Raw genomic sequence first — 21,957 nt, forward strand, 5'->3', positions numbered from 1 at the left:
TTGGCGGTGACATTTCCTAAGAACAACACAGCCTCAGCACCACTGGTTTGTAAAAGACATGGTCGACAGCCCCCCCGCCTACCAAATATTCACACCATGCTGACCCCCCTGGCCCTAGCCAATTTTTGAAATCAGCTGCTTCATTCTGCTGGTAGATACATCTCTGAAAGGAGACTCAGAGCCTACATCCATGATAGCAGTTATGTGAGGATGTACTTAAGATCAGGTTATGTTCAGTCACAACTAGCTGGCACAACATGCTGTCCAACCGGAAATCTAATGTGTTTTTAGTTGCTTTGCGGGCGACACTTGAAGGCAGAGTGAAAAGCCGGCTGTCATAGAGAGAGGGGAGGCACAAAAGCATTTAAATAAGGGGATGACAACACACATTTTCAGACTGTCTCTCCTGGAAGGCATTCAGACAGAAGACATTGTGTAAAGAATAAAAAAAGGAAGCTTGAGAGAGAAAACCTGGTTTCTTTCTCAATTCTGCACAGTTGGCCAATACCAACGTGAAATGGGTGTAAATTCCAGAGTAATGGCTTTTGGAAAGTTACAAAAATGGTTTAGCACATTCAGCATCTCACTTTAGCATATTAACCTGCTAACAATTAGCAGTCAACATGAGGTACAGGTGGGGTTGATGGACATGTCATTAGGAGTCATGCTCAAGGGTATCATGGACATCTGGACCAAATTTCAAGTTAATCTGTCCAATAGTTGTTAGGACATTTCACTAAAAAGTCAAAAATGTCAGCCTCTCTGTGGCAGTAAAGGACAAGTCAGGGGACAACAAAAATCATCTGACTTCATCCTCTGGGGACACCAGTGTTGGTTTGTTGTTAATGCTTGTACAAAGAGACTGACACTGCTCGCCTTTGAGCCACAGAGGTGGTGTACAAAAATATCACAACTAAGGTAAAAATGATGACCTTAGTGCTACTTTTGAAGTGTTCCTTGAAAACAGAGTGTTTTTGAATCCTAACAGACTAACAGTCCTAAAATGACATTAAACATGCATTCCCCCTGTCATTAAAACAAAAGTGTTTGGCCTCGCTCCCTGACTTCAGTGGCATGCAGGGGAATTCTTCCACAGGCGCACACACACACACACACTCGCACAACTTCCTCAGATTATGCAATTGTGTCCAGGCCCATCGAGCTGAAGTCATTATCCTTTTGTGTTGTTTTACTCCATCTCTCCGCAGCTGACAGCAAGACAGCAAGGGGTTCTGAAGTCTGTTTTTTTTTTTTACTTTCTGTTTGTGGCTTTCTAGTAGAGGTTGGAGATTATTCTTATTCTTTTTTTATACTGATTAACTTTACAGCCATTACCTTTTACCTCTAACCACTTGCTTGGGCTACGTCTGTTATCTAATATGTCATGCTGCACAAAGAGGAACTACAAGTCAGAGTTCAGCTTTGTTAATAATTACTCCACTAGAAGAACATTTTGAAAAGGATCAGCCCAGAGAAGACTTTTCGCAAACAGCAGACAAACAGCCACCATGGCGTTGGAGCAGCGGCTCTCCATTTGTGTGTTGCTGACACTTTGTGCAACATGGAGTGCTAATGGAGGGAACATTCTAGTGTGGTACACTGAAGGCAGCCACTGGATTAACATGAAGCCTGTGCTAGATAAGCTGATCGACAGGGGACACCAGGTGACTGTCCTTGTCCCGAGCACATCAATGTTCATGAACATCAACGAGTCTTCACGCTTTCGCTACGAACCGTTCGATGTGTCCGTCTCAAAAGAGGACATGGAACAGTTCCTTGAAGATTTCCTTCACTTCTCCATGTATGAGATGGATCAAATGAGTTACTTGCAGATTTACATCAGATTCATGAATATGATGAAGACCGACATGAAGTATTCTTTGCAGTATTTGGACGGCGTGCTGAAATCAGAAACCATCTTAAAGAAGCTGAAGGAGGGAAAATATGACCTTCTCCTGGCTGACCCCATCATGCCTGGCAGTGACTTAACAGCAGAGATTTTGGGAGTGCCCCTGGTCTTCTCTCTCCGCTTTTCCTTAGCCAACAACTGGGAGAGGCAGTGTGGTCAGCTACCTGCTCCACCTTCCTTTGTCCCCGGTGCTATGAGTAAACTGACAGACAAGATGGACTTCTCAGAGAGAGTGTGGAACTTTCTCTTCTATGCACTGCAGGACATTGTCCTGAATAACATTTACTGGAAAGAAGTAGATAAATATTACTCTGAAATCAAAGGTAAGCAGTTCAGCTACAAGAACCGCTGTGTGTAACAACACTATTTTATTTTATTTTACTTTTTTAAATGGGCAGCATACTGTCTGATGTTTAATTGCTTTGGATTCACTACACTGTCTTTGTATCCAATCACTTTTGTCAACATTTGACATTTTAAGTAAATAAATTTGAAAATTAGCTATCTCATCTGAAGTACTGGCAATGCTGGGCAGCCGTTATTCATTACTTTTGCATTGTGACAGGGACTCCCACCGATGCCTGTGAGGTGATGGGTAAGGCGGACATCTGGCTGATACGAACCTACTGGGACTTCGAGTTCCCTCGTCCTTTCCTCCCTAACTTCAAATTTGTTGGTGGGATCCACTGCAGACCTGCTAAACCTTTGCCAAAGGTAGCGTTGTCTCCACTATTAAAAGATTAATCTTTTATGACATCACCATATTCCTGGCACAAGGACTGAAGAGAATAGGTCATTTATAAATGCTGCAAGAAAGACAGTGCTCATTGGTTTACATTGGGATGATAACGTACTTCTTCTCTTAAAGGATATGGAAGAATTTGTGCAGAGTTCAGGAGACGCTGGCATCGTGGTCTTCACTTTGGGATCCATGATCAAGAACATCACCACAGAGAAGGCAAACATCATCGCCTCGGCCCTCGCTCAGATCCCACAAAAGGTCAGGGGACACCCTCAGTCCCAAGTGAAATCAACCTAAATGACCCCTGAATGCAGTTTTAATGGCTATGAATCATAACCATAGCTAAATCAGTGTTTTTGCATGTATTAGCCAATTAACTGCAGATAGCTTGTACTTTCCATTTCTGCCAGCCAACATTCAAAAAAAGTCACTGTAACTGGCAAAAAGACAAGAAGGAAGAAAGTTGTTAACTGTGATACTAACATTTAGTCTCAGATTTATATTCATATCACACTGACACTAAATAAAACCAGCCCCTACCTGGAGGGCTGGAAGTTAATCTGACAGTTTATTATAGTGTATAAGATAAGAGATGATTTGCAGTTGATGGACTACAGCACACACACAACCAATACGGTTTGGTAATGATGACATGGAATTTTTTTTTTTTCTAGTTGAATTGGGATATTGGCACTGGACGTAAGGCAAGGAAAATCAAAAGTGTTAATAAATAAATAAAAAATAAATATAAATATATATATATAGATAGATAGAAGATTTGATGGGAAGGGAGAAGATGGGATTTTTGTGATCCTTAGATATTGTAAATCACATACATTGTACACCTGATGCTACAATCACCAAAGACCATTTTCCAAATAAAAGTACTAAAGTTGTTATAAAAAACAATAATTTTCCTTATAATTTCAGCATTACGCTATGCTATATAGTACATTACGATATGAAATTAGCACTGTGTTAGTGTAAACATAATGTTACCGTTGTTTATAGGTGCTGTGGAGATACATGGGAGAAAAACCAGAGACTCTGGGTGACAACACCAGAATATACAACTGGATCCCTCAGAATGACCTGCTGGGTAAGTAAAGCTTTTATAAAAGCTTCAGAACAGGCTTTCAGCAGTAATCATCATGACTTTTACTTTAAATAAAAGCGGGTATCAAAGTTCAAAGTTAATTTAACTCAAATTTTGATTTTCAGACCACCTCAGAACTTAAAAACATGAGTTGTTCTCACTGTAGCAGTGAACTGATGAAAGTTCACTCAACTCACAAAATCTAATTTTCTAAAGAAACAAAAGCAGATTGAAAATATTCATGATGGAAACTTATTGTATTTATGTTAAATGAAGTCATGGCTGTTGTTCTCAAAATTATGAAAACAATGCAAACTACACTGACAGCAAGTACCGATTTTAGTCCCTACCTCCATACCCTTATATTGTACATGATTTTTGGTACAGGTCACCCCAAGACCAGAGCTTTCATCACCCATGGCGGCACAAATGGGATTTATGAGGCCATCTACCACGGAATTCCTATGGTGGGCATCCCCATGTTCGCTGACCAGCCAGAAAACATGGTCCATATGAAGGCTAAGGGAGCAGCAGTTATCATGGACTTAAACGTCATGAAGACTGAGGACCTCAGAGATGCAATCAATACCGTTATCAATGACAAATCGTAAGTTTTCTTACCTATCACTTACCCAGCACGCACAGTCTGTTAAAACAAATATTTTCTTGCCATTTTGCCTTTTTGGAGTGTTCTAATTAATACAGAAGTTGTAATGTTATAATGAATATATTAATATATAAAGTCACTTTCAATCTTAAACTAATGTGACATGGATCAAGATACGCAGCAAGCAATGCATGTATGAATTAACCAATGAAAGAAAAAAAAAGACTGAATTCCTTTAAGTTAATTTAGTTAATCAACATTTGCGGATTGTGAGTGAGTATTCAATGAATGTTTCTAAGCACAATCCACTAATCATACCAGACATCGCCTTTAGCTCTCAAAAGTTCTGACAATTTACACATTTTTTCTTTTAAATATTTCTTAGACAAAACAATAAATCAAAAAAATAACTGACTGGTCAATCAGTGATGAAAACAGCCGTTAGTCCCACAACAGCTCAAAATCATAAACCAAAACTAACATTACTGCCCATAACAGGCACGAGGAAACCTTTGAGACTTCTGTAGATTAAATTTAAGACTTTTTAAAAGTTTCTCAGGTATTTTGATTTTAGGAAAAGACCTGCAGATATCATGTTTTAAGTTTTATAATGCATGAAACTAAACAAATTCAACCCTTTTCTTTCCATTCTTGGTAAGGCAAAGAAACTGACGTATAAAAATGTAAAAATATATTGTTCATAGGTACAAGGAGAATGCCATGCGGCTGTCCAGTATCCACCATGATAGACCCATGAGTGCTCTGGACGAAGCCATATTCTGGATAGAGTTCACCATGAGAAACAATGGAGCTAAGCACTTAAGGGTCCAGTCGCATGAACTTACCTGGTACCAGTATCACAGCCTGGATGTCCTGGCTTTCCTCTTCACTGTCACTCTGCTGCTCATTCTTCTCTTCATCAAGATGTGCAGTTTCTGCTTCCGGAGGTGCTGTGCCAGAAAGGGAAAGACAAAGAAAAAGGCTGAGTGATGGACTGAATTCAAAAGTAGCTTGTAAAGAAGTAATTGCTGAAAAAAAGACCAATAGTTCAATGGATGCCATGTTGATCTAAAGCATGTAAAGTAACCACAATGTTCTTGCTTTGAAACAAATTAGGGGCAGAAAATTTAAGCCATGGAAAAAGCAAACTTACAGAATCCGGTTTCTAGTTAAACTCCTTGGTTTGGATAGTAATCTGTAGCTAAAGAGGAATATTGCTTTTGTTGTTTGTTCCACTTATTTTACTACCACAGGCTCAAAAACCTGAAGTAAAGACACTCTTAATCCACTACACTGACAAACAGCATGTATTTGATTTCTAGTACAAGACTAAATTTCTCATTTGTTCCCTCATGTATAGCCAGTAATTAGTGCAACTCCTCACAGGTGCATGCCAATTTATACAACTGCACCTGCAGCCAATTTAACACTAAAAGCTGGACTGTCATTGGCCAATGTAAGTTTGGGAAGGGAAAAAAAAAAGAACAGACAGAGGGATTTTATTCTGTGCCTTTACTTAAATAATACACCCCACTGCTTCAGGGTCTCTTAGCACACTCCAGCACGATCACAAATATTTATGCATGGACACACGGGCTGCAACTCAAACTTTAACATACAGAAAACACTGTATTATAACACAAATCAAGTGATGTAATCAAACTAAAAAAAATAAACAGCCCCCCCAGATACTCAGAACAGAGCTACACACATTTGCATAACAGCATTTATCATGTCATATGTGAACAGTGTGGGGATTATATTTAGTTTTATTTCCATCATTTTTTCAGTTTTCCATCTTCTTTGACCTTCCACAACATAAGCTCCATGCAGGCAACAGCATCTTCCGCAGTGTCATGGCCACAAACTGGGAGAAACAGTAATACATTATGTAAACACATGCAAACAATGAGTCAACATCCTCATGAATAAATCAGTTATATTGCTTCAAATATGGTTTTGGTGAGATTTACATTCAAATGTTGTATGATTGTGATTTTGTCTTTATTCAGATTTAAATTTTGATTCAGATAAAGAACAGGCTTGTATGGTGGCTGTAGGTATTCCATGGTGACCCACCACTCTCTTGGATGATCCTCCGGAGGTATTCAGCAGTGAGACTGTTGAGGGTCAACTTGTGAGGGGGGCCCAGACGGTGGGGGAAGACCACTGATGTGTCTACTACCATCCCATGGAGCAACTACAGCAAAGAGGGAGATATCTGAAGCTCTAAACACCTGGTAAAGCCTCTTAAGGGCTGTAAAAACTACTCAATAATCATTTCAGGGAGGGGGAAAAAAAAAAACAAAACATAACTTTTAGCTTTGGTGTGGAGTTAATCAATAACTAAATACAATTTTACAGTACTACTACCACCTTATTTCTACTTTTCTACATTTCAGAGGGAAATCGTACATTTTACCCCATTACATCTATCTGACAGCTGAGATAGAAACTCATCTGAATTTAGATTAACATAAAATATAATCAAATAAATCTTGATATATTATATAGCTAGCTACCCACCAGCATATAGTTATTAAAATTAGCCTCACTGTAACCGACTTCTACAGAAGGAAGAACAGGATGTAGTTTTAGCATTTGACCACTGTTCCTCTTGGTCACTGACAGGTTATTGAAAAAAATATTAAAACCGTTTAGCTGTTTTCAAAGCTGATAGTTTTCTAATGTGACCTTAAAAAAAAACTGAGGACTGTAAAACCGCTTCATACTTGACAGATATCACTAATTAACTTCCAACATCACTCACCTTTTTCAGCAGAGTTTGCAATGATTACAAAATTACACCAGCTGGTCCCTTCTCATGAGATGTTCACATTATTTTGTCAACACCCTGTACATGATAGATAAATCAAAAGACCACCACCTTATCTACCAACTACCTGGGAAAATGGCACAAATCCTACAGGACCCTGTTGATTGTTTCTGATGGTGTATTTTGCTGCTAAAAAAAATTCCTAAAAACAACAAACAGAAAACATGGCATTCAAAGCAACAGTTTAAATAACATTAAAAGAAAGGCTCTTAGTGGGTAACTGGTGTTTAAAATTTGGCAGACGACCATGTTGAAATGTGACTGTCTCTTGTTTTATGCAAACATAAAACAAGCATAAACCCAGGAGTTGATTACCGTGTGTGAGACCATTTGCAAAAAAAAACAAAAAAAAAACAAAACAACATTGTGAAAGCAGCTTTGAGAGAAAAAAAATTAAGGAACTCAGTAATGTTCAGAAAAGCTTTTAGTCACCTTCAGGGCACAGAGGTCTGTTTCCAAGCCGTGTCCAATCAGTATGGTGTCGGCGCTAATGAAGCTCAATAAGGTCTCCTGCACCTCTCTGAGGGAAGTGTTGTTACCCTTCACATCTTCCTCTCTGATGCCTGAAAACCTACACAGGTAAAATGTCACAAGCTATAGAAAGAGCAGATGGCTCCCCCCAACCTTTCAACATCAAGCTAACACCACTTCTTATTGTTTCCTAGAATTTTTACTGAACATTGAATCTTACATTTAACAGAACTGTGTATTGTGATTTCAATCCTATAACATTACCTGGTGTTATAATCAATGACCTCATTATCAGGTCTGACGAAGGTGTCGTAGACAACCTGCAAACTAGAGTTGACCACCGTCACTCTGGACAGCTCCAGACCATGAACAGTATAACACTATGAAGACAAACATTAACACAGAATTAATGTTTTCAATGCATACTGAAGCTTGACTGAGTGAAGGCCTACCCAATGTGAATCATCAGCTCTGATGACATCAAACACAATCCTGCATACCAAAGGAGTAAAACTTTTCATTCTTAGTTTGAATAGAACACATATTAAAATCTATATTCTCCTATATACTCTAATCTCTATCCCTCTATATACAGGCTTCAGTTGAGGTTTAGTACCCAACATAAGGAAAATCTCTATTTAAAAAAAAAAAAAAAAAAAAAAAAAAAAAAGTTTAAAGAAGCTGACATCACCATTTCACAGTCCAAGGAGTAGACCCCAGGACAGCTCATATCAGAGGGATATCTGGGGATGGTAGACACAAACCCATCCAGGCTGAGGGAACCATGGACATGCAACTGTTGAAGATTTATAAAAAAAAAAAAAAAAATCAAAAAAAAAAAAAATCAAAAAGGTTGGTACAAGAGAACATCTTACAAGTTATGGAAATTTCTCACTCTCAGTGACTTTTCCTACCTTAAACACCTGACATCCAGGTGCTCCCATGACTCCTTCACAGCAACTGTAGCGGGTCTCCACACCACCTGGCACTGCAACAGTTTCAAAACATCCCAGATGTTTCACACACCTTATACCATCATTTATTTCAAAGTATAAAACAATGGTATAGAGCTGCAACAATTTAATTGCAGAAATTTAATCTGCAATTAATCATTTGCCATTTTTTTAAGCCAAAATGCTAAAATTGTTCCAAGATCTCAAATGTGGGACTTGGTTGCTTTTCTTGGTCTTACATTATAGTAAATTGAATATTTTTGGGTTTCTCCATTGCAGGGCAGAGAAAACAAGACATCTGATAACATCACCTTGGTTGCTAAGCTAATGAGTTGGGCATTTCTCACTGTTTTCAGATGTTTTATAAACCAAACAGTTAACAAAATAATAATTGGCAGATTATCTGAGGGAAAGTAACTCAGTTGCAGCCTTACAGTGGCATACTCACCTCTATGCTTAACCCCTCTCCCATAATGGTAGTTGCACTCCTCCTTGCGAATGTGTTTGCCTGTTTGGCTCACAGAGTATGTGGCCCCACACCGGCAGCAGATCCGCTTGCGGGCTTTTACCAAAAAAGCAGAAAAAAAAAGCTCATCACCAGAGAGAAATGTGCCAAGGTTTGTAACTCTCACTCCAATCACAGCTCAAGTTAAAGGTGCCCTCTAGTGATACAATATGAGAACAGCATCAGCTTGCCCTTTCAGGGAACTTGACTGCAGAGTACAATGTTTTTACTTACAGTCTGTGTTGCCTTTCTTATTGTCAGCAAAAAGAGCAGCAGAACCAGGTTTCTCTGGGTGCTGGACAGGATAGTTGTTCTCAATCAGGCTTTCCTCAGACAAAATGTAATCCCTCAAACTCTCATACAATGTCATATCATCTGCTGGAAGAAATAAATACGCTCAGAAGCTGTCAAAAGATTTTAGTGGAATGATAAATACATTCAGAGGAATCTAATTCTCACCTTCTCCTTTCACCTTCTTCAGGTTAAGTGGTATGTTGCCTTTGGATCTTTGGCTGCTGTCTTCATTTTCATCTACACCAGAACAAATTATGTCTTTATCAGCATCATTTATACATTTAATCAAGAACAGTACAGAGTTTCCAGAGATTCTCACCTTTAGCTGAAACAGCACTTTGGTTCTTCAGCCTCTTCAGCGCATTCACTGCAGCACTCTGGTATTTGAGTTTGTTCATGCTGCGATTGTACAAAGTCCTCTCTTCAGCAACAGCCTATCAGCAATAAAACAACCATAAAAAGAATAAATGTGCGAATGTGTGAATAAATGAGTGTAGTTAGGATGACCTTTACCTATCTATACTCACCTTTTCAAAAGCATCATTGGCATTGGCTGTTATTTTAAGGTACTCCTCAGTGAACATGTTGACATAACGCTGTCGGACATCATGTGGCACTTTGACCTTGGCGGCCTCACACTGTTGCTTCAGTTTACGTTTAGTAGGCGGTGGCTGAACGTGTAAATGAATTATCAATATTTAAAAAGGTATTAAAATTAATAAAATACTACTTTGTTCCATATTTAAGTTTAGTTCAAGTCAAGTCTACAAAATAGCAATGGTAGTTTTGGTTTTACGACTTACCCTCGCAGCAGCAACAGCAGCAGCATTGACTGCAGGTTGAGGGGTAGCAGAGGCAGCTGGACTTGAGGGTGCCAAAGCAGAGGTCGGTGAAGGTTTACGTGTTGGAGCAGGAATGCGCACAGGTGCTGTAGTGCGGTATCTTGGCACAAGGGCATCTGCATCTGAATAGTATACTTGTTTGACACTGACAGCGCTCGTATACACTTGAGTGACTGGGGTCAGCACTGAAGTAAATAGGCAGGAACTTGAAGTAACAGGCAGAGGGACGGTGCCCTCTGGGAGGATCAAGTGCAAGTCGTCGTCGATCACATTTCCCAAAGATAGGTGGTTCATGTAAGCTGTATGATAAGAACACACCGGCAGATATGATGCAAAGATACTACAATACACCACAAAAAGAAGTTGTACTAAAAGTTCTTCAAAGACAGGAATGGAATGCTGATCTACATCTGTGAAGACATGTCAGATGTGATGGCACAAAATTAACAAATTTAATAAAGGCTTTATCTTTTGTATTAGACAATGACTTTGCACTGTCTTTTTCCCCACATTTTATTTAACTTTTGTATTTGAACGCTATTTGATGTTGACAGTTTAATGACAATCTTTCTGAGAGAAAAGGATAAAGATGAACAAATACATCTAGTCCAGTACAGACAACAGATGCTTACCGTTTTGCACAGGAGCAGGTTGTGTGTTTGCTGGGGTATGAGTGGGAAGACAAGCAGTAGTCTGGGTCTCTGGCTTCCTCTGACAGGTGGCGGAGGCTCTCTGCTGTACCTGCTGGGGGACCAAAACCTGGGGTTGAGGTCTGCTCTTTGCCACTGGCATTGCATCATTTACTAACATGTACACCAATTTCAAATGTGTTAATACAGCCACCACCTTTTACATGTCCCTTAGTGCAGATTGGCTGTGTTGTATTTACAGTATGTACCTGTGTATGTTTGACTTCACGAGCCATCCTCTTCTTTGCTGGTAATGCTTGGGGTGTGATGTTAAACTCTGGCTTCTCCACATCCATGGCTCCAACCTAAAAATGACAAGGTGAGGGGAAAGATCTGTTCACTGTTGGAAAAAAAACTGTCTTTATCTTGGATCTGGAGTACCTTCAGCATACTTACAAACACACCAGGTTGCTCTTCATTTCCCTTGTGCTCATTATTTGCCTCCATGAAGATCCTGTAGCATTCTTCCATTGGGTCACTATCCGACAGTTCCACATCTGAATAGTTGAGCTCTTCCTCATCTGAGCTGGAGATGATGATTATAATTTCTTCATTACCTGCCTTGAACAAAAGCTGCTCAGTGGGTTCAGATGACAATGGTGATGATTCAGCTCTGTTAGTCAAATGTGATCTGGCCAACGTTGATGAAGGGTGCAGAGTTTGAAACTGGTAGCTGCCTGAAGCTGGTTCTACTTGCCCTTGGTATCTTGCAGATGAAGTCTGGGTAATGATAGCTGTGCCCTGCATCTGTCCTGGTATTGTGCTTGACATTTTCTGGCTGCCTGGCACCAATGATGGTATTCTTTGCTTGGGAGACCAGTAGTTAGCAACTACGTTCTGAGCTGGTTGATCTCTTGATTCGGCTTGCTTGGTGTGTTGCCTGTTTGGTGAGTTTACAGCCGCAACATTACAAAAAAGTGAATTCTTCGACAGAAAATTATGAGGTTGCAGTGGATTAATTTCCACACTCCAGGACAGTTCAGACTGAGTCGGTTCAACCTGAAAAGTCTTTTCTTCCTCTTCCAATCTCTGGCTGTTCCAACTTTGGTCTTGCTGGTCTGAGGAGGCCAGATGACTTGCAAGACTGGTCTCCACGTCTGTTTCCGCAGCCTGATAAGTAATTTTCTGACATTTACGTACTAGATCTTCTGAACATCCTGTTAAGTCAACTACACTCTCATCAACTGGTATAATTTCACATCCATCGTTTCCATACACAGTAGACAGATATTGATTGTTTTGAACACCACAATGATAATAAACTTTATCCACTTTTTCACTTGATGCACATGGAGATGTGACTTTGCACTTCTGTGGAGAATTACGTAAAACAGGTGCTGTTTTGAGTTCCTTCAATTTTTCCACTGTACCCTGGAACTTATCAGCAATACAGTCAAGTTTCTGAGTTCGGCTTCTTTTTTTGTCAGGCAAGGGAGGAACGTCAATAATCAGGATGCCATCTTCATTAGAGTCATCAAGTGGCTCTGGAAGTGGCGACTGGGAAAGCTGAGTCTGAGTGACAGGCTTCTTTTGGTCACAAGGTACGTCTCTTTCCCTTTTCAAACCCTGTCCATTTTTCCCTTTCTGCCGCAAACCAGCAGAAAAGTTGGAAAGGGGGTCATATTCCAAATCAGTCCGTGGTTTTGAATTGTCAACCACGTATTTCCTTGCTTGGGAGCCTGTCTTTATAAACTCTGTGCATGAAGAAAGTCCATAAGAACCCCCGTCTACATGTGTATCTGCAGTCTCAGACTTGGAAACAGAGAAATCAGATGCAGTGTTTCTGCTGTCTGAGTGTGTGGTATGGTAGCGTGACAGTCGTCTTTGCTCCTTCTCCACCTCGTGGCTTACAGTTTCAATCTCCTTGTTGAGCTGGTCCAGTTCCTGGAGGCAGTCGTTGCTGGTCTGATCACTCACTGGTGCGCCACAGACAGAAGATGGGTAGCCATTTTGGACTCCTGTTAAAAGGGAATATGCTGTAAAGTGAGACTTCTTATTCATATTAGTGATATGATGGCACATGATACTGATTGAGATTTATTAGGTAAAATAAGTTAGCAGCATGTGGCACTGCTCACTTGGCGACTTGGTATTGCAAGAGAAAAAAAATGCATTTACACACACACCTATATACAGTCGTCCTCAAAATTATTCATACCCTTGCTAATTCTTGTGATTTTTGCATTTAGTGATGAAATTAATGCTTGTTTTCAAATTTGTGTATCAGGTATATGTGACCAACAACTGAAAGAATGACAACAATACAAAATGCAAAAAAATATGTATGTCTGGGGTGTTTTATTATTGGAGTCCCAAAAAATGCCATGTTCAAAATTATTCATACCCCTGACAATATTTCAACAAAAATGTGGCAAATGTGGTAATTTTTGTCCAGTAGTTACTGCAAGATGTCACCATGGAATAAAACCTTTTATTTAAGATGGTGGGCTAAATGTTAAAGCAAAAAAAGACATCTTTCCAGAAGAGTATAAATAGGGGAAAAGTGTTCAGGTCATTCTCAATTTCTGGTCATCATGGTCAAGAAGAAAGAGCTCAGCGAGGACCTACGTCAGCGCCTTGTTCGTACCCACAGTGAAGGAAAGGGTTACAAGGCCATTTCCAAGCAGTATGATGTCCCTGTTTCAACTGTCCAGAGCATCATCAAGAAGCACAAGAAGTTCAACACTGTTAAAAACCTCAGTGGGCGTGGCCGGAAGCGCAAAGTGTCCCCCAAACTTGCGAGAAAAATCTGCCGAGAGGTCAACACAAACCCACAGACCACAACCAAGGCCCTAATTGAAATGCTTGACCAGACAGGGACAAAGGTGTCACGGTCCACCATTGAGCGAGTCTTGCACAGAGGAGGTCTCCATGGACATAAACCTCGGAAGACGCCGCTACTTGGGAAGAAACATCTGTTAGCTCGCCTGGCCTTTTGTAGACGGCATCTGAAACAAGATCCCAGCTTTTGGTCAACCATCCTGTGGTCTGATGAGACAAAGTTGGAGTTATTTGGCCATATGGATGCTCAATATGTTTGGAGGAAGAAAGGAGAAGCCTATAGGCCAAAGAACACTGTGCCCACTGTCAAGTACGGTGGTGGGAGCATAATGCTATGGGGATGTTTCTCCTCCAGTGGCACAGGGAATCTTGTCAAGGTCCAAGGTATCATGAAAAAGGAGGATTACATCAGGATACTTGATGACAATGTGAAGGAATCTGCTATGAAACTCCAGCTTGGCCACAACTGGATGTACCAGAACGACAATGATCCTAAACACACTGCCAAGATAGTGAAGAAATGGTTCAAGGACAATGATGTCAATGTCCTGGAATGGCCAAGTCAGAGTCCTGACCTCAACCCCATTGAGAACTTGTGGCACTACTTGAAGACCAGAGTGATGGCGAGGAAACCAACCAACCTGACCCAGCTTGAAGCTTTCGCCAAGGAAGAGTGGGCCAACATCCCACAGGAGACATGCAGGAAGCTTGTGGACACATACAGGAATCGTCTGGAAGCAGTCATAAAGAATAAAGGCTATGCCATTGACTATTGAATGAAGACCATGGACTAGGGTATGAATAATTTTGAACATGGCATTTTTTGGGACTCCAATGATAAAATACCCCAGAAATAAATATTTTTTTGAATTTTGTATTGTTGTCATTCTTTCAGTTGTTGGTCACATATACCTGATACACAAATTTGAAAACATGCATTAATTTCATCACTAAATGCAAAAATCACAAGAATTAGCAAGGGTATGAATAATTTTGAGGACGACTGTATATATATATATATATACACACACATACAAATATATATATATATATATATATATATATATATATATATATATATATATATATATATATATATAATTTGTGTGTACAAATTCATTGTTTTTATGTGCCTTTGTGGTTTACAACAAGCAAACTGCCTCTTTGGAGATGAATGAAGAACGAAAGACTGTAAGGCCCTGAACCACAAATGATGATAGTTCTGGTAGTAATGGATCCAGAAATGTGGTTAGTTTCGATTTTAAATAATGCAGTATGCGCTCGACTTACATGCATTTAACAGTTAAGAAGTTTTCAGTTGAAAAAGTGTAAGATTATTACTTCAATTCAGTCAAAACTTTTGAAATTTGTCAAAAATTTGTTGAAAAGTATCGTCAAACCCCCTTTACTCTAGAGTATAATTGTATTTCTTACCATTTATATGAATTTTAAAGTGTTTAATATGCATAACAAGTTAACGTGCACCTAAGGTAGCTGTAGCATACCTCAAAACACTAACCTGCTGAGTTGAATTTCGCTGATTTATACGAGGCACCAAATATATGCCGCACTTCCCTGCCATGTTTGTACAAACAGTGAGGCCGCTCACAAACCCCACGTTTCGAGAAAGGACAGGTTAAATTAGCGAAAAGACCAGACGAAGGAAACATCTCCAAAGACGCCACTTTTCAAGAAGCACACCAAAAAACCGTTTAGTTTGAATAATTACCCGTCGGCCAACAGCTGGTGTATCCAAGTGACAGGCAGGGAACATCCTCCGTACTTATATAGGTTCTGTCCAGGTCGCGAGACGACCGTTAAAAAGACGTTTGTAGCTAAAACGTTGAAATAACCCTGAATATGTATATTTCGGACATAATACATATTTAATAAAATGATAATTAAAAATCTTTTCATGCCATGAGTTGATTTACATTATTTGGTGTGGTTAATTGCAGTCAGAGTTGCCAGAGTTCACTGATTCAAAAGTAGCCCAATCAGAGCATAGCATCGTCGTAAAAGTAGACCCGTTCTTTTATTTTTCATTCATTTATTTTTTTTTAGCCCGTCATTTATGAGATCAAATATCAGTATAATGATTTTTTTCCCCTTTTGGATAATGTTGCATTATACTTTAAAAGTCTTTGTTTATATCAAAATTACATTTATTATGTAACTAGATAGATAATGAGAGCGACAGGAAGTATAGTGTGAGCTAGATTGTGGGTTTTTTAATTGTGCCGAATTGCCTATTAGCAGTTCCCGTTTGCTATGTACCATTGCATGCACTGAGAATTACCAATAAATTACTTTGATATAGGTTAAAACTTAAGAACCTGCTTATTCTTCGGCAAGTTCTGTTGTCGTAAGCAGCGTCTATTTTTTCCCCCTCTGATTTCATTCATCAGAGCTTTTAATATGTGAATTGGAGTAAAACTACCCAACAGTACATAAAAATACAGCTGAAACAATAAATCAATTAATCAATAAGCTGATTGACATCGAACTATTTTTGGTCTCATGAAAGACAATCATTTCGTGATTCCAGCTTCTCTGTAGTGTGTATTTTCCTTTTAATTATTCCAACCAGGTGTTTTGTTTGTTTGTTTTTGCTTTTTAAATAAAGTTGATGTTTGGACCATTTGGTGTCACTTTGTTGCAGTTCATTCGTAGCAGTAAACCCTCCAAGTCGACAGATGGCACTGCTGTGCCAAACTGAACTGGGACCCGCAAAGAAGGAGTATTTTCACTGTTTGGTACAGTTTCCTCACCGAAAACACAGCAACAGCAGCGTTATCTGGCTCGTTAAAATCTGCAGAACACGCCAGATTTACGTGCTTTGACATGGACAATAGCGAGGATGAGGTGGAAGAGGATGAAACCGAGTGGAGGAGCGGTTTCGTGGACTCAGCACTGCTCAGCCCCGTTGCTGCTCCTGGTAAACTATGAAACTGAAACCACAGTTTCTTTAATAAAATGGCTTTTTATAGACATGCAGTGAGAAACATAACTGTCAGCCATCTGTATGTGTCAGGTGGTATGCATTGTATGTAAAATCTCTTGTAATCACGCTTTGTATTTAGTTCATATTTCTGTCTTTCTCAGAAAGGTGAATTAAATATAAAGAGTAAAGCTTTCAAGGTTATAAATGATCTTTCCCACCCTTTGCACTCGCACTTTGAGCCTCTATTCTCAGGGAGGTGCTTTAAGCAAGAAAGAGCCGCCATGAACGTGTACAGCAAGTCCTTCGCGCCTTCTCCCATTTATTTGTTTCATTATGCTTTATTCTTACTGTATTTATATTTTTAAAATCATGTGGCTTATACCTATGTGCCCCCTCTCCTCATCAGCATCCTATACTGTCAGTTATCTGGTATTGTACTTTTTAACATTATGTGGTGAAGCCAAAAATAATTTTCCAAAACATTAGGATAATAAACTTCCTAACAACCTCTGTTACAGGTCCAAGCCTTAATAAGACATCAGGACCAACACCTGCACACAGAGTCATTCTGCATTTTGACCTGGACTGCTTCTATGCTCAGGTGGAAATGATCAGAAACCCTGCACTGAGAGACATCCCTTTAGGTAAACTGATTGAATAGAATAAAAGTTGATTCTCATATTTGTTTCTGTTGAAGCCCAGAATGCTCTTCTGGTGCAGTAACGTTTCTCATATCTTCAGGTATTCAGCAGAAATACATCATAGTCACCTGTAACTATGTGGCGAGGGAGCAGGGTCTCACCAAACTGATGTCTGTGACTGATGCTAAGGAGAAATGTCCTCAGCTGGTGCTGGTTAATGGAGAAGACCTGACACACTACAGAGAGATGTCCTATAAGGTGACAGGTGAGCAAGACTACTACATCACATCCACAAATAAATCTATATGTTGTTCTAATACAAACTAACTTCTAGTGTATTTTACGTTTCTGTACTCAAATCACTTTACCTTTTTTTTTGTCCTCCATTCAGAGCTCCTCATGTCCTACTGTCCACTGGTAGAGAGGCTTGGTTTTGATGAAAATTTCATGGACGTCACAGAGATGGTAGAAAGAAGGCTGGCACAGACACCAGAGTCTAACAAATTTTCATTTAAAGGAAACGTCTACAACCATGTCAGTAAGTCACATTTGTGCCCTTTGATGTGTTGCAGCATATCTGCGTACATCTGGCTCATGGAAACTGGGAAATGAGTTGTGAAACAAGCCAAGCAGCAAAAACCTGTAAAATATTTGCATTGTACTTTCAGTTTCCCACTACATGAAAAGTTAATTGTCTCAGAGAATGTTCTGGTCTTCACGCCCATAGATAACATAAACATCTGCTTTTCTGTTCCTGCTCAGGTGCAGATGTTACGGCCAGTGACTACCCGAGGCTGGCTTTAGGTTCACACATTGCAGCAGAGCTGAGAGAAGCTATCCACAGCAAACTGGGTCTCACTGGCTGTGCCGGCATCGCCACAAACAAGCTACTGGCCAAACTGGTGTCTGGCACCTTCAAACCCAATCAGCAAACCACCCTGCTCCCGGAGAACCTCAGCGATATCGTGGGCTGCCTGAGCAGTCTCCGTAAAGTCCCGGGTATACATGCTCAGCTCATGTGTAACTCTGAAAATTAGTTATTCATATGTGGAATGCTCCTATGTGGAAAGGGTGGGGGTCCTTTTACAAGTCTGTGGCCCTTTGTCTCAAAATCCATCGATGGCATTATTACTTAAATATTTTTCAGTTCAAAGCTCCCTGATGTATCTTTGGCCCATGTCAGTTGTATCAGTTTTCCCTAATGATAAATTTATGTTCCCATCATGACTTCTTAGGGGTGGGTCACCAAACTGCTAAGAAACTTCAAGCCCTGGGATTGGTCAGCATCCAGGACCTGCAGCGCTTCCCTTTGAATGAGTTGGTGACAGAGTTTGGAGGTCCCGTTGCCCAGCGCTTGAAGAATCTGGCCATTGGTGTTGATGACTCACCTGTCACTCCTACTGGGGCCCCTCAGGTAGGCTAGATGTCCCTAAAATTACCATTATCTACTTAAACTGAGGGAGTGTTTTGTCATCTGTCACTATGTGTTGACAGTCAGTCAAAGGAAGCAGGTAGGTGGTGGGGTACAGTTTTGGAGACCACCTATAACCTTAAAGTGTGATTGTTCCAACAGTGGATTTTGCTGCAGCAGTGTTGCTTTTCTTGGTCCTGGTCAAATTAGTATCCTCTTTATGTTTCAGTCTCTCAGTGACGAAGACTCCTTCAAAAAAATGTCATCAACTAAAGAAGTTTTGGAAAAGATTCAACAGCTCTTGAGCAGTCTCGTGGAAAGGTCAGGGCCAGTTTCTCGACCTATTTAACCCCTCATTACTGAGTCTGTCACTGTGGTATTTTATGCTCGAGCCACTGAATCTAACATTTATCACCTGTTTAAAAACCAGGATGAATAAAGATGGCAGGCAGCCTCAAACCTTCCGGCTCACCATCCGTAGATACTCAGCGACCAACAAGTGGTTCAGTCGTGAGAGCCGGCAGTGTCCAATTCCCAACCACATAGGACAGAAGATCATCTCTGGTAAGCTTGTGCGCCAGGAAGGACACTGTAATATCCCACCTTCAAAAGCTCACATATATAGAAGTCTAGATGTACCATATGTGATAAGCCTGTGTAGTCTAGTCTAGTCTAGTAATCTTAAACTTCATATCTTAAACTGTATCAATTTTGAGTCCTTTGGAATCAAAGTCTTCATATTTCATTCCAAAATTAGTCCATAAACCCCCTTCCTTTGTTTTTTATGGTCTCTGTGACAACAGTGAATGTGTGTCTTCAGTTAGAATCATTCTCATCATCTCCACATCCTCCTGTAGTGCCTGTGTTTTCCTGTAACATCTCTGTAGGCAGCAGTGATGAAGCTGTGGAGCAGCTGGTCCCGTTGGCCATGAAGCTTTTCCACAAGATGGTGGACAGCAGCGCCGCCTTCCACCTCACCCTCATTAACGTGTGCTTCAGCAACCTGCAGACCAGGGGGGCTGCCGCCAGCGGAAAGGGCTCCATAGCATCTTTCTTCACACATAGCACATCTCCCAAAAGAACACAGATCTGCACATCACAAAGACAGGTGAAGTAATGCAGTGAAATCTGCCTTGTTTTTACTGTTCAAATTATTCAGATCATCTCCATCATGGTGTCTGCAGGTCTTGAAAAGTTTTAAGAAATATTGAGTCTCCTCAGTCTCCTCAAAAAAGCCAATATATAATTCTAGACCCTATTGTCCCTACTGGTTTTACAGCATACTTTTATATTTTGAATGGTATAATCATGAAGCTGGTATTAAACTGCATTCTGTGTTAAGTTGCTGAATTTACAGAAACCATGCTCTGTGCTTTTACATTATGCTGAGAAGATATTTAAACTGATTATTTCATACTGTGCTGTTAAATGAAGCCTGCAGAATTTTCCTTTCTAAGAAACAGTGTTAGCACTCTGAATCTCTTGAAATCATTTGTGCTCCTCCTCTTTTATTCTCCAATAGGATGATTCCTCTCTGAGTGGGGAAAGTCACTGCATGGATCATCAGCTCAGCGCACACAGCAGGATTACTCCACGTACCACACAAAATACAGTAACCACAGAGAGCCCTTGTAGCTCTGAAGCAGCATTACATGGGCTGAAATGGAAACAAAGCTCTGTTGTTGCTGCTGTAGAAGACCCTCCGCTTCGGAAAGCATACAGCAGTACAGCGAGGTCAGACCCTGATGAAAAAAGCAACACTGTGACACATCAGTTGCCCCCAAATGTCGACCCAGAGGTGTTCAAGCTTCTCCCAGTGGAAATCCAGAAGGAGTTGTTATCTCCTGCCTATGTAAACTCCCTTCCCAGCACTTCTACCAGCCCATCAGCACCAGTTGAAGTCCCTGATGTCCCCCACATAACAAAAAACAAGTCACCACAATCATTTACAGACTTGCAAAATACCGAAGACATAAAAGAGGCCGTAAACGAATTGGATCCATCTTACAGACTGACCACTGTGGATCACAAGAGGCCTCCAGGCACGAGTGCATTATCGGGAGAGAACGTCATGGAGGGATGGAGACTGTCATTACCCCGGTCTTCTGACTGCGAGTTCCCGGGAAATGTGGACCCTGAGGTGTTTTCTGAGCTTCCGCCGGATGTCCAAAGGGAGCTGATGTCTGAATGGAAGCAACAGAAGCCGGTCCTGAAGACCCCCTCATCCAGAAAACCAGCGAGAAGCTTGCTGACCAAAGACAGAAAGGCTGCAGGAAAAGGCAGTCAGGCAAACAGTTTGTTGAAGTATTTCAAACCCAGTTAGAGAGGGAGGCTGACAGGTTACCTCTGCTAAAGATCATTTATGACAGAACATGTTATTTCAGTTTAAGAAAATCTCAAATTTTCTACTGAGTTGATCGCACGTGATATATACAGGGAGTGGACAAAATAAAAATAAATATTTAACATTACAACTGCCCTTTAACAAGTAACAGTTTTGGGGAGGCTTTTTGGTTTCTGGTGACCAGTGACTAAGTTAATTAATCATATATAACAGATTATAGCCTCACAAATTACTCTTAACTGAGCTGAGTAAGGTTTTTCTGCAGTCTGCAGCATCTCAACAGTACTCGAATCTTTTAAAAGAAGCTAGTGAGTAGATCTTAGCTAAGAGTTAAGATCTTATTTTATTTTTTTGTAAAAGTACTGTCTCTAAACATCAACATTCTACAGTCGATTTCAATCAACATCTCTGACAATCCAAAAAAAAAAAAAAAGAAGAAAAGAAAAAGAAAAACCAGCTTGGTATTTATTTCAGGTTTTTTGTGAAGTGTATCTGTTTTTTTGGCCACCCCTGTATTTCAGTGTTAATATGCAGAATTTTTCATATTCAGCACCATTTTTGAAATAAAGATATATTGTTTATAAAGCTTAATACTGATTTCAAAACATCTACAAACTGATTATGCTGTGCTTTGAACATTATTTGGGAAAACTGGAGTGACCTTGTAAACATGGGTCAGACTAAACTCCAGAATATTGAGGGGGCCTAAATTAAGACTTTAGCTTTAGGTTCATTGTTTTCATATTGTTTTCACATTGTTAAGAAAAGCAGGATTACTTTGCTGAGCCTCTAGTGGTGAGGCCCATTCCTTGGTTGGGCGATTTCCACTGAAATCCACAGAGGCACACATTATTTGTCGACAGGGGACACAATCCAGTTTTCAAAGGACCCT

At 40.2% G+C, this 21,957-nt stretch overlaps 3 protein-coding genes across 7 annotated transcripts; 2 read left to right on the top strand and 1 right to left on the bottom strand.

Moving 5' to 3' along the window:
• The first annotated feature begins 1,255 nt into the window (after positions 1-1,255).
• Positions 1,256-6,297, top strand: LOC121184165 (UDP-glucuronosyltransferase 2A2-like). Its single transcript, XM_041041634.1, has 6 exons — positions 1,256-2,232; positions 2,475-2,623; positions 2,778-2,909; positions 3,663-3,750; positions 4,135-4,354; positions 5,059-6,297. The coding sequence occupies exons 1-6, from the start codon at positions 1,509-1,511 to the stop codon at positions 5,342-5,344; spliced, it is 1,599 nt and encodes a 532-aa protein (XP_040897568.1). The 5' UTR covers positions 1,256-1,508; the 3' UTR covers positions 5,345-6,297.
• zgc:152968 (uncharacterized protein LOC564848 homolog) lies at positions 6,081-17,786 on the bottom strand. Of its 3 annotated transcripts, none has more exons than XM_041041629.1 (16): positions 17,679-17,786; positions 11,341-12,902; positions 11,154-11,249; positions 10,888-10,996; positions 10,217-10,554; positions 9,941-10,084; positions 9,733-9,847; positions 9,579-9,650; positions 9,354-9,497; positions 9,063-9,176; positions 8,576-8,649; positions 8,353-8,457; positions 7,926-8,041; positions 7,623-7,761; positions 6,434-6,554; positions 6,081-6,221 (listed from the first exon to the last, which is right to left on the bottom strand). In XM_041041629.1, exons 1-16 carry the CDS (start codon positions 17,695-17,697, stop codon positions 6,133-6,135), a joined length of 3,357 nt encoding a protein of 1,118 aa, XP_040897563.1. In that variant the 5' UTR covers positions 17,698-17,786; the 3' UTR covers positions 6,081-6,132. The 3 variants fall into 3 exon arrangements, with proteins under 3 accessions (XP_040897563.1, XP_040897562.1, XP_040897561.1); XM_041041628.1 differs by having other exon boundaries at positions 9,354-9,494; positions 10,888-10,999; XM_041041627.1 differs by having other exon boundaries at positions 10,888-10,999.
• poli (polymerase (DNA directed) iota) lies at positions 16,477-21,564 on the top strand. 3 transcript variants are annotated; one of them, XM_041041631.1, is made up of 11 exons: positions 16,477-16,663; positions 17,188-17,313; positions 17,411-17,575; positions 17,702-17,775; positions 17,883-17,952; positions 18,073-18,309; positions 18,546-18,724; positions 18,951-19,042; positions 19,152-19,285; positions 19,579-19,829; positions 20,244-21,564. In XM_041041631.1, exons 1-11 carry the CDS (start codon positions 16,570-16,572, stop codon positions 21,042-21,044), a joined length of 2,223 nt encoding a protein of 740 aa, XP_040897565.1. In that variant the 5' UTR covers positions 16,477-16,569; the 3' UTR covers positions 21,045-21,564. The 3 variants fall into 3 exon arrangements, with proteins under 3 accessions (XP_040897565.1, XP_040897564.1, XP_040897567.1); XM_041041630.1 differs by lacking the exon at positions 17,883-17,952 and having other exon boundaries at positions 17,702-17,848; XM_041041633.1 differs by lacking the exon at positions 17,883-17,952 and having other exon boundaries at positions 17,702-17,848; positions 19,609-19,829.
• The last annotated feature ends 393 nt before the right edge of the window (positions 21,565-21,957 follow it).

Source organism: Toxotes jaculatrix, chromosome 7 (assembly GCF_017976425.1).
Source record: "Toxotes jaculatrix isolate fToxJac2 chromosome 7, fToxJac2.pri, whole genome shotgun sequence".
Lineage (NCBI taxonomy): Eukaryota > Metazoa > Chordata > Actinopteri > Toxotidae > Toxotes > Toxotes jaculatrix.

Excerpts from the sequence above, each read along its gene's own strand:
- LOC121184165 (XM_041041634.1), top strand. The coding sequence starts at position 1,509 with ATGGCGTTGGAGCAGCGGCTCTCCATTTGTGTGTTGCTGACACTTTGT. Across the intron at positions 2,624-2,777 it reads CTGCTAAACCTTTGCCAAAG|GATATGGAAGAATTTGTGCA; the intron begins GTAGCGTTGTCT and ends CTTCTCTTAAAG. Across the intron at positions 3,751-4,134 it reads CCCTCAGAATGACCTGCTGG|GTCACCCCAAGACCAGAGCT; the intron begins GTAAGTAAAGCT and ends TTTTTGGTACAG.
- poli (XM_041041630.1), top strand. The coding sequence starts at position 16,570 with ATGGACAATAGCGAGGATGAGGTGGAAGAGGATGAAACCGAGTGGAGG. Across the intron at positions 19,043-19,151 it reads TTGAGCAGTCTCGTGGAAAG|GATGAATAAAGATGGCAGGC; the intron begins GTCAGGGCCAGT and ends TTTAAAAACCAG. Across the intron at positions 19,286-19,578 it reads AGGACAGAAGATCATCTCTG|TGCCTGTGTTTTCCTGTAAC; the intron begins GTAAGCTTGTGC and ends ATCCTCCTGTAG.
- zgc:152968 (XM_041041627.1), bottom strand. Across the intron at positions 10,085-10,216 it reads CTGCTGTTGCTGCTGCGAGG|CCACCGCCTACTAAACGTAA; the intron begins GTAAGTCGTAAA and ends TTACACGTTCAG. Across the intron at positions 9,651-9,732 it reads AAGTGCTGTTTCAGCTAAAG|ATGAAAATGAAGACAGCAGC; the intron begins GTGAGAATCTCT and ends GTTCTGGTGTAG.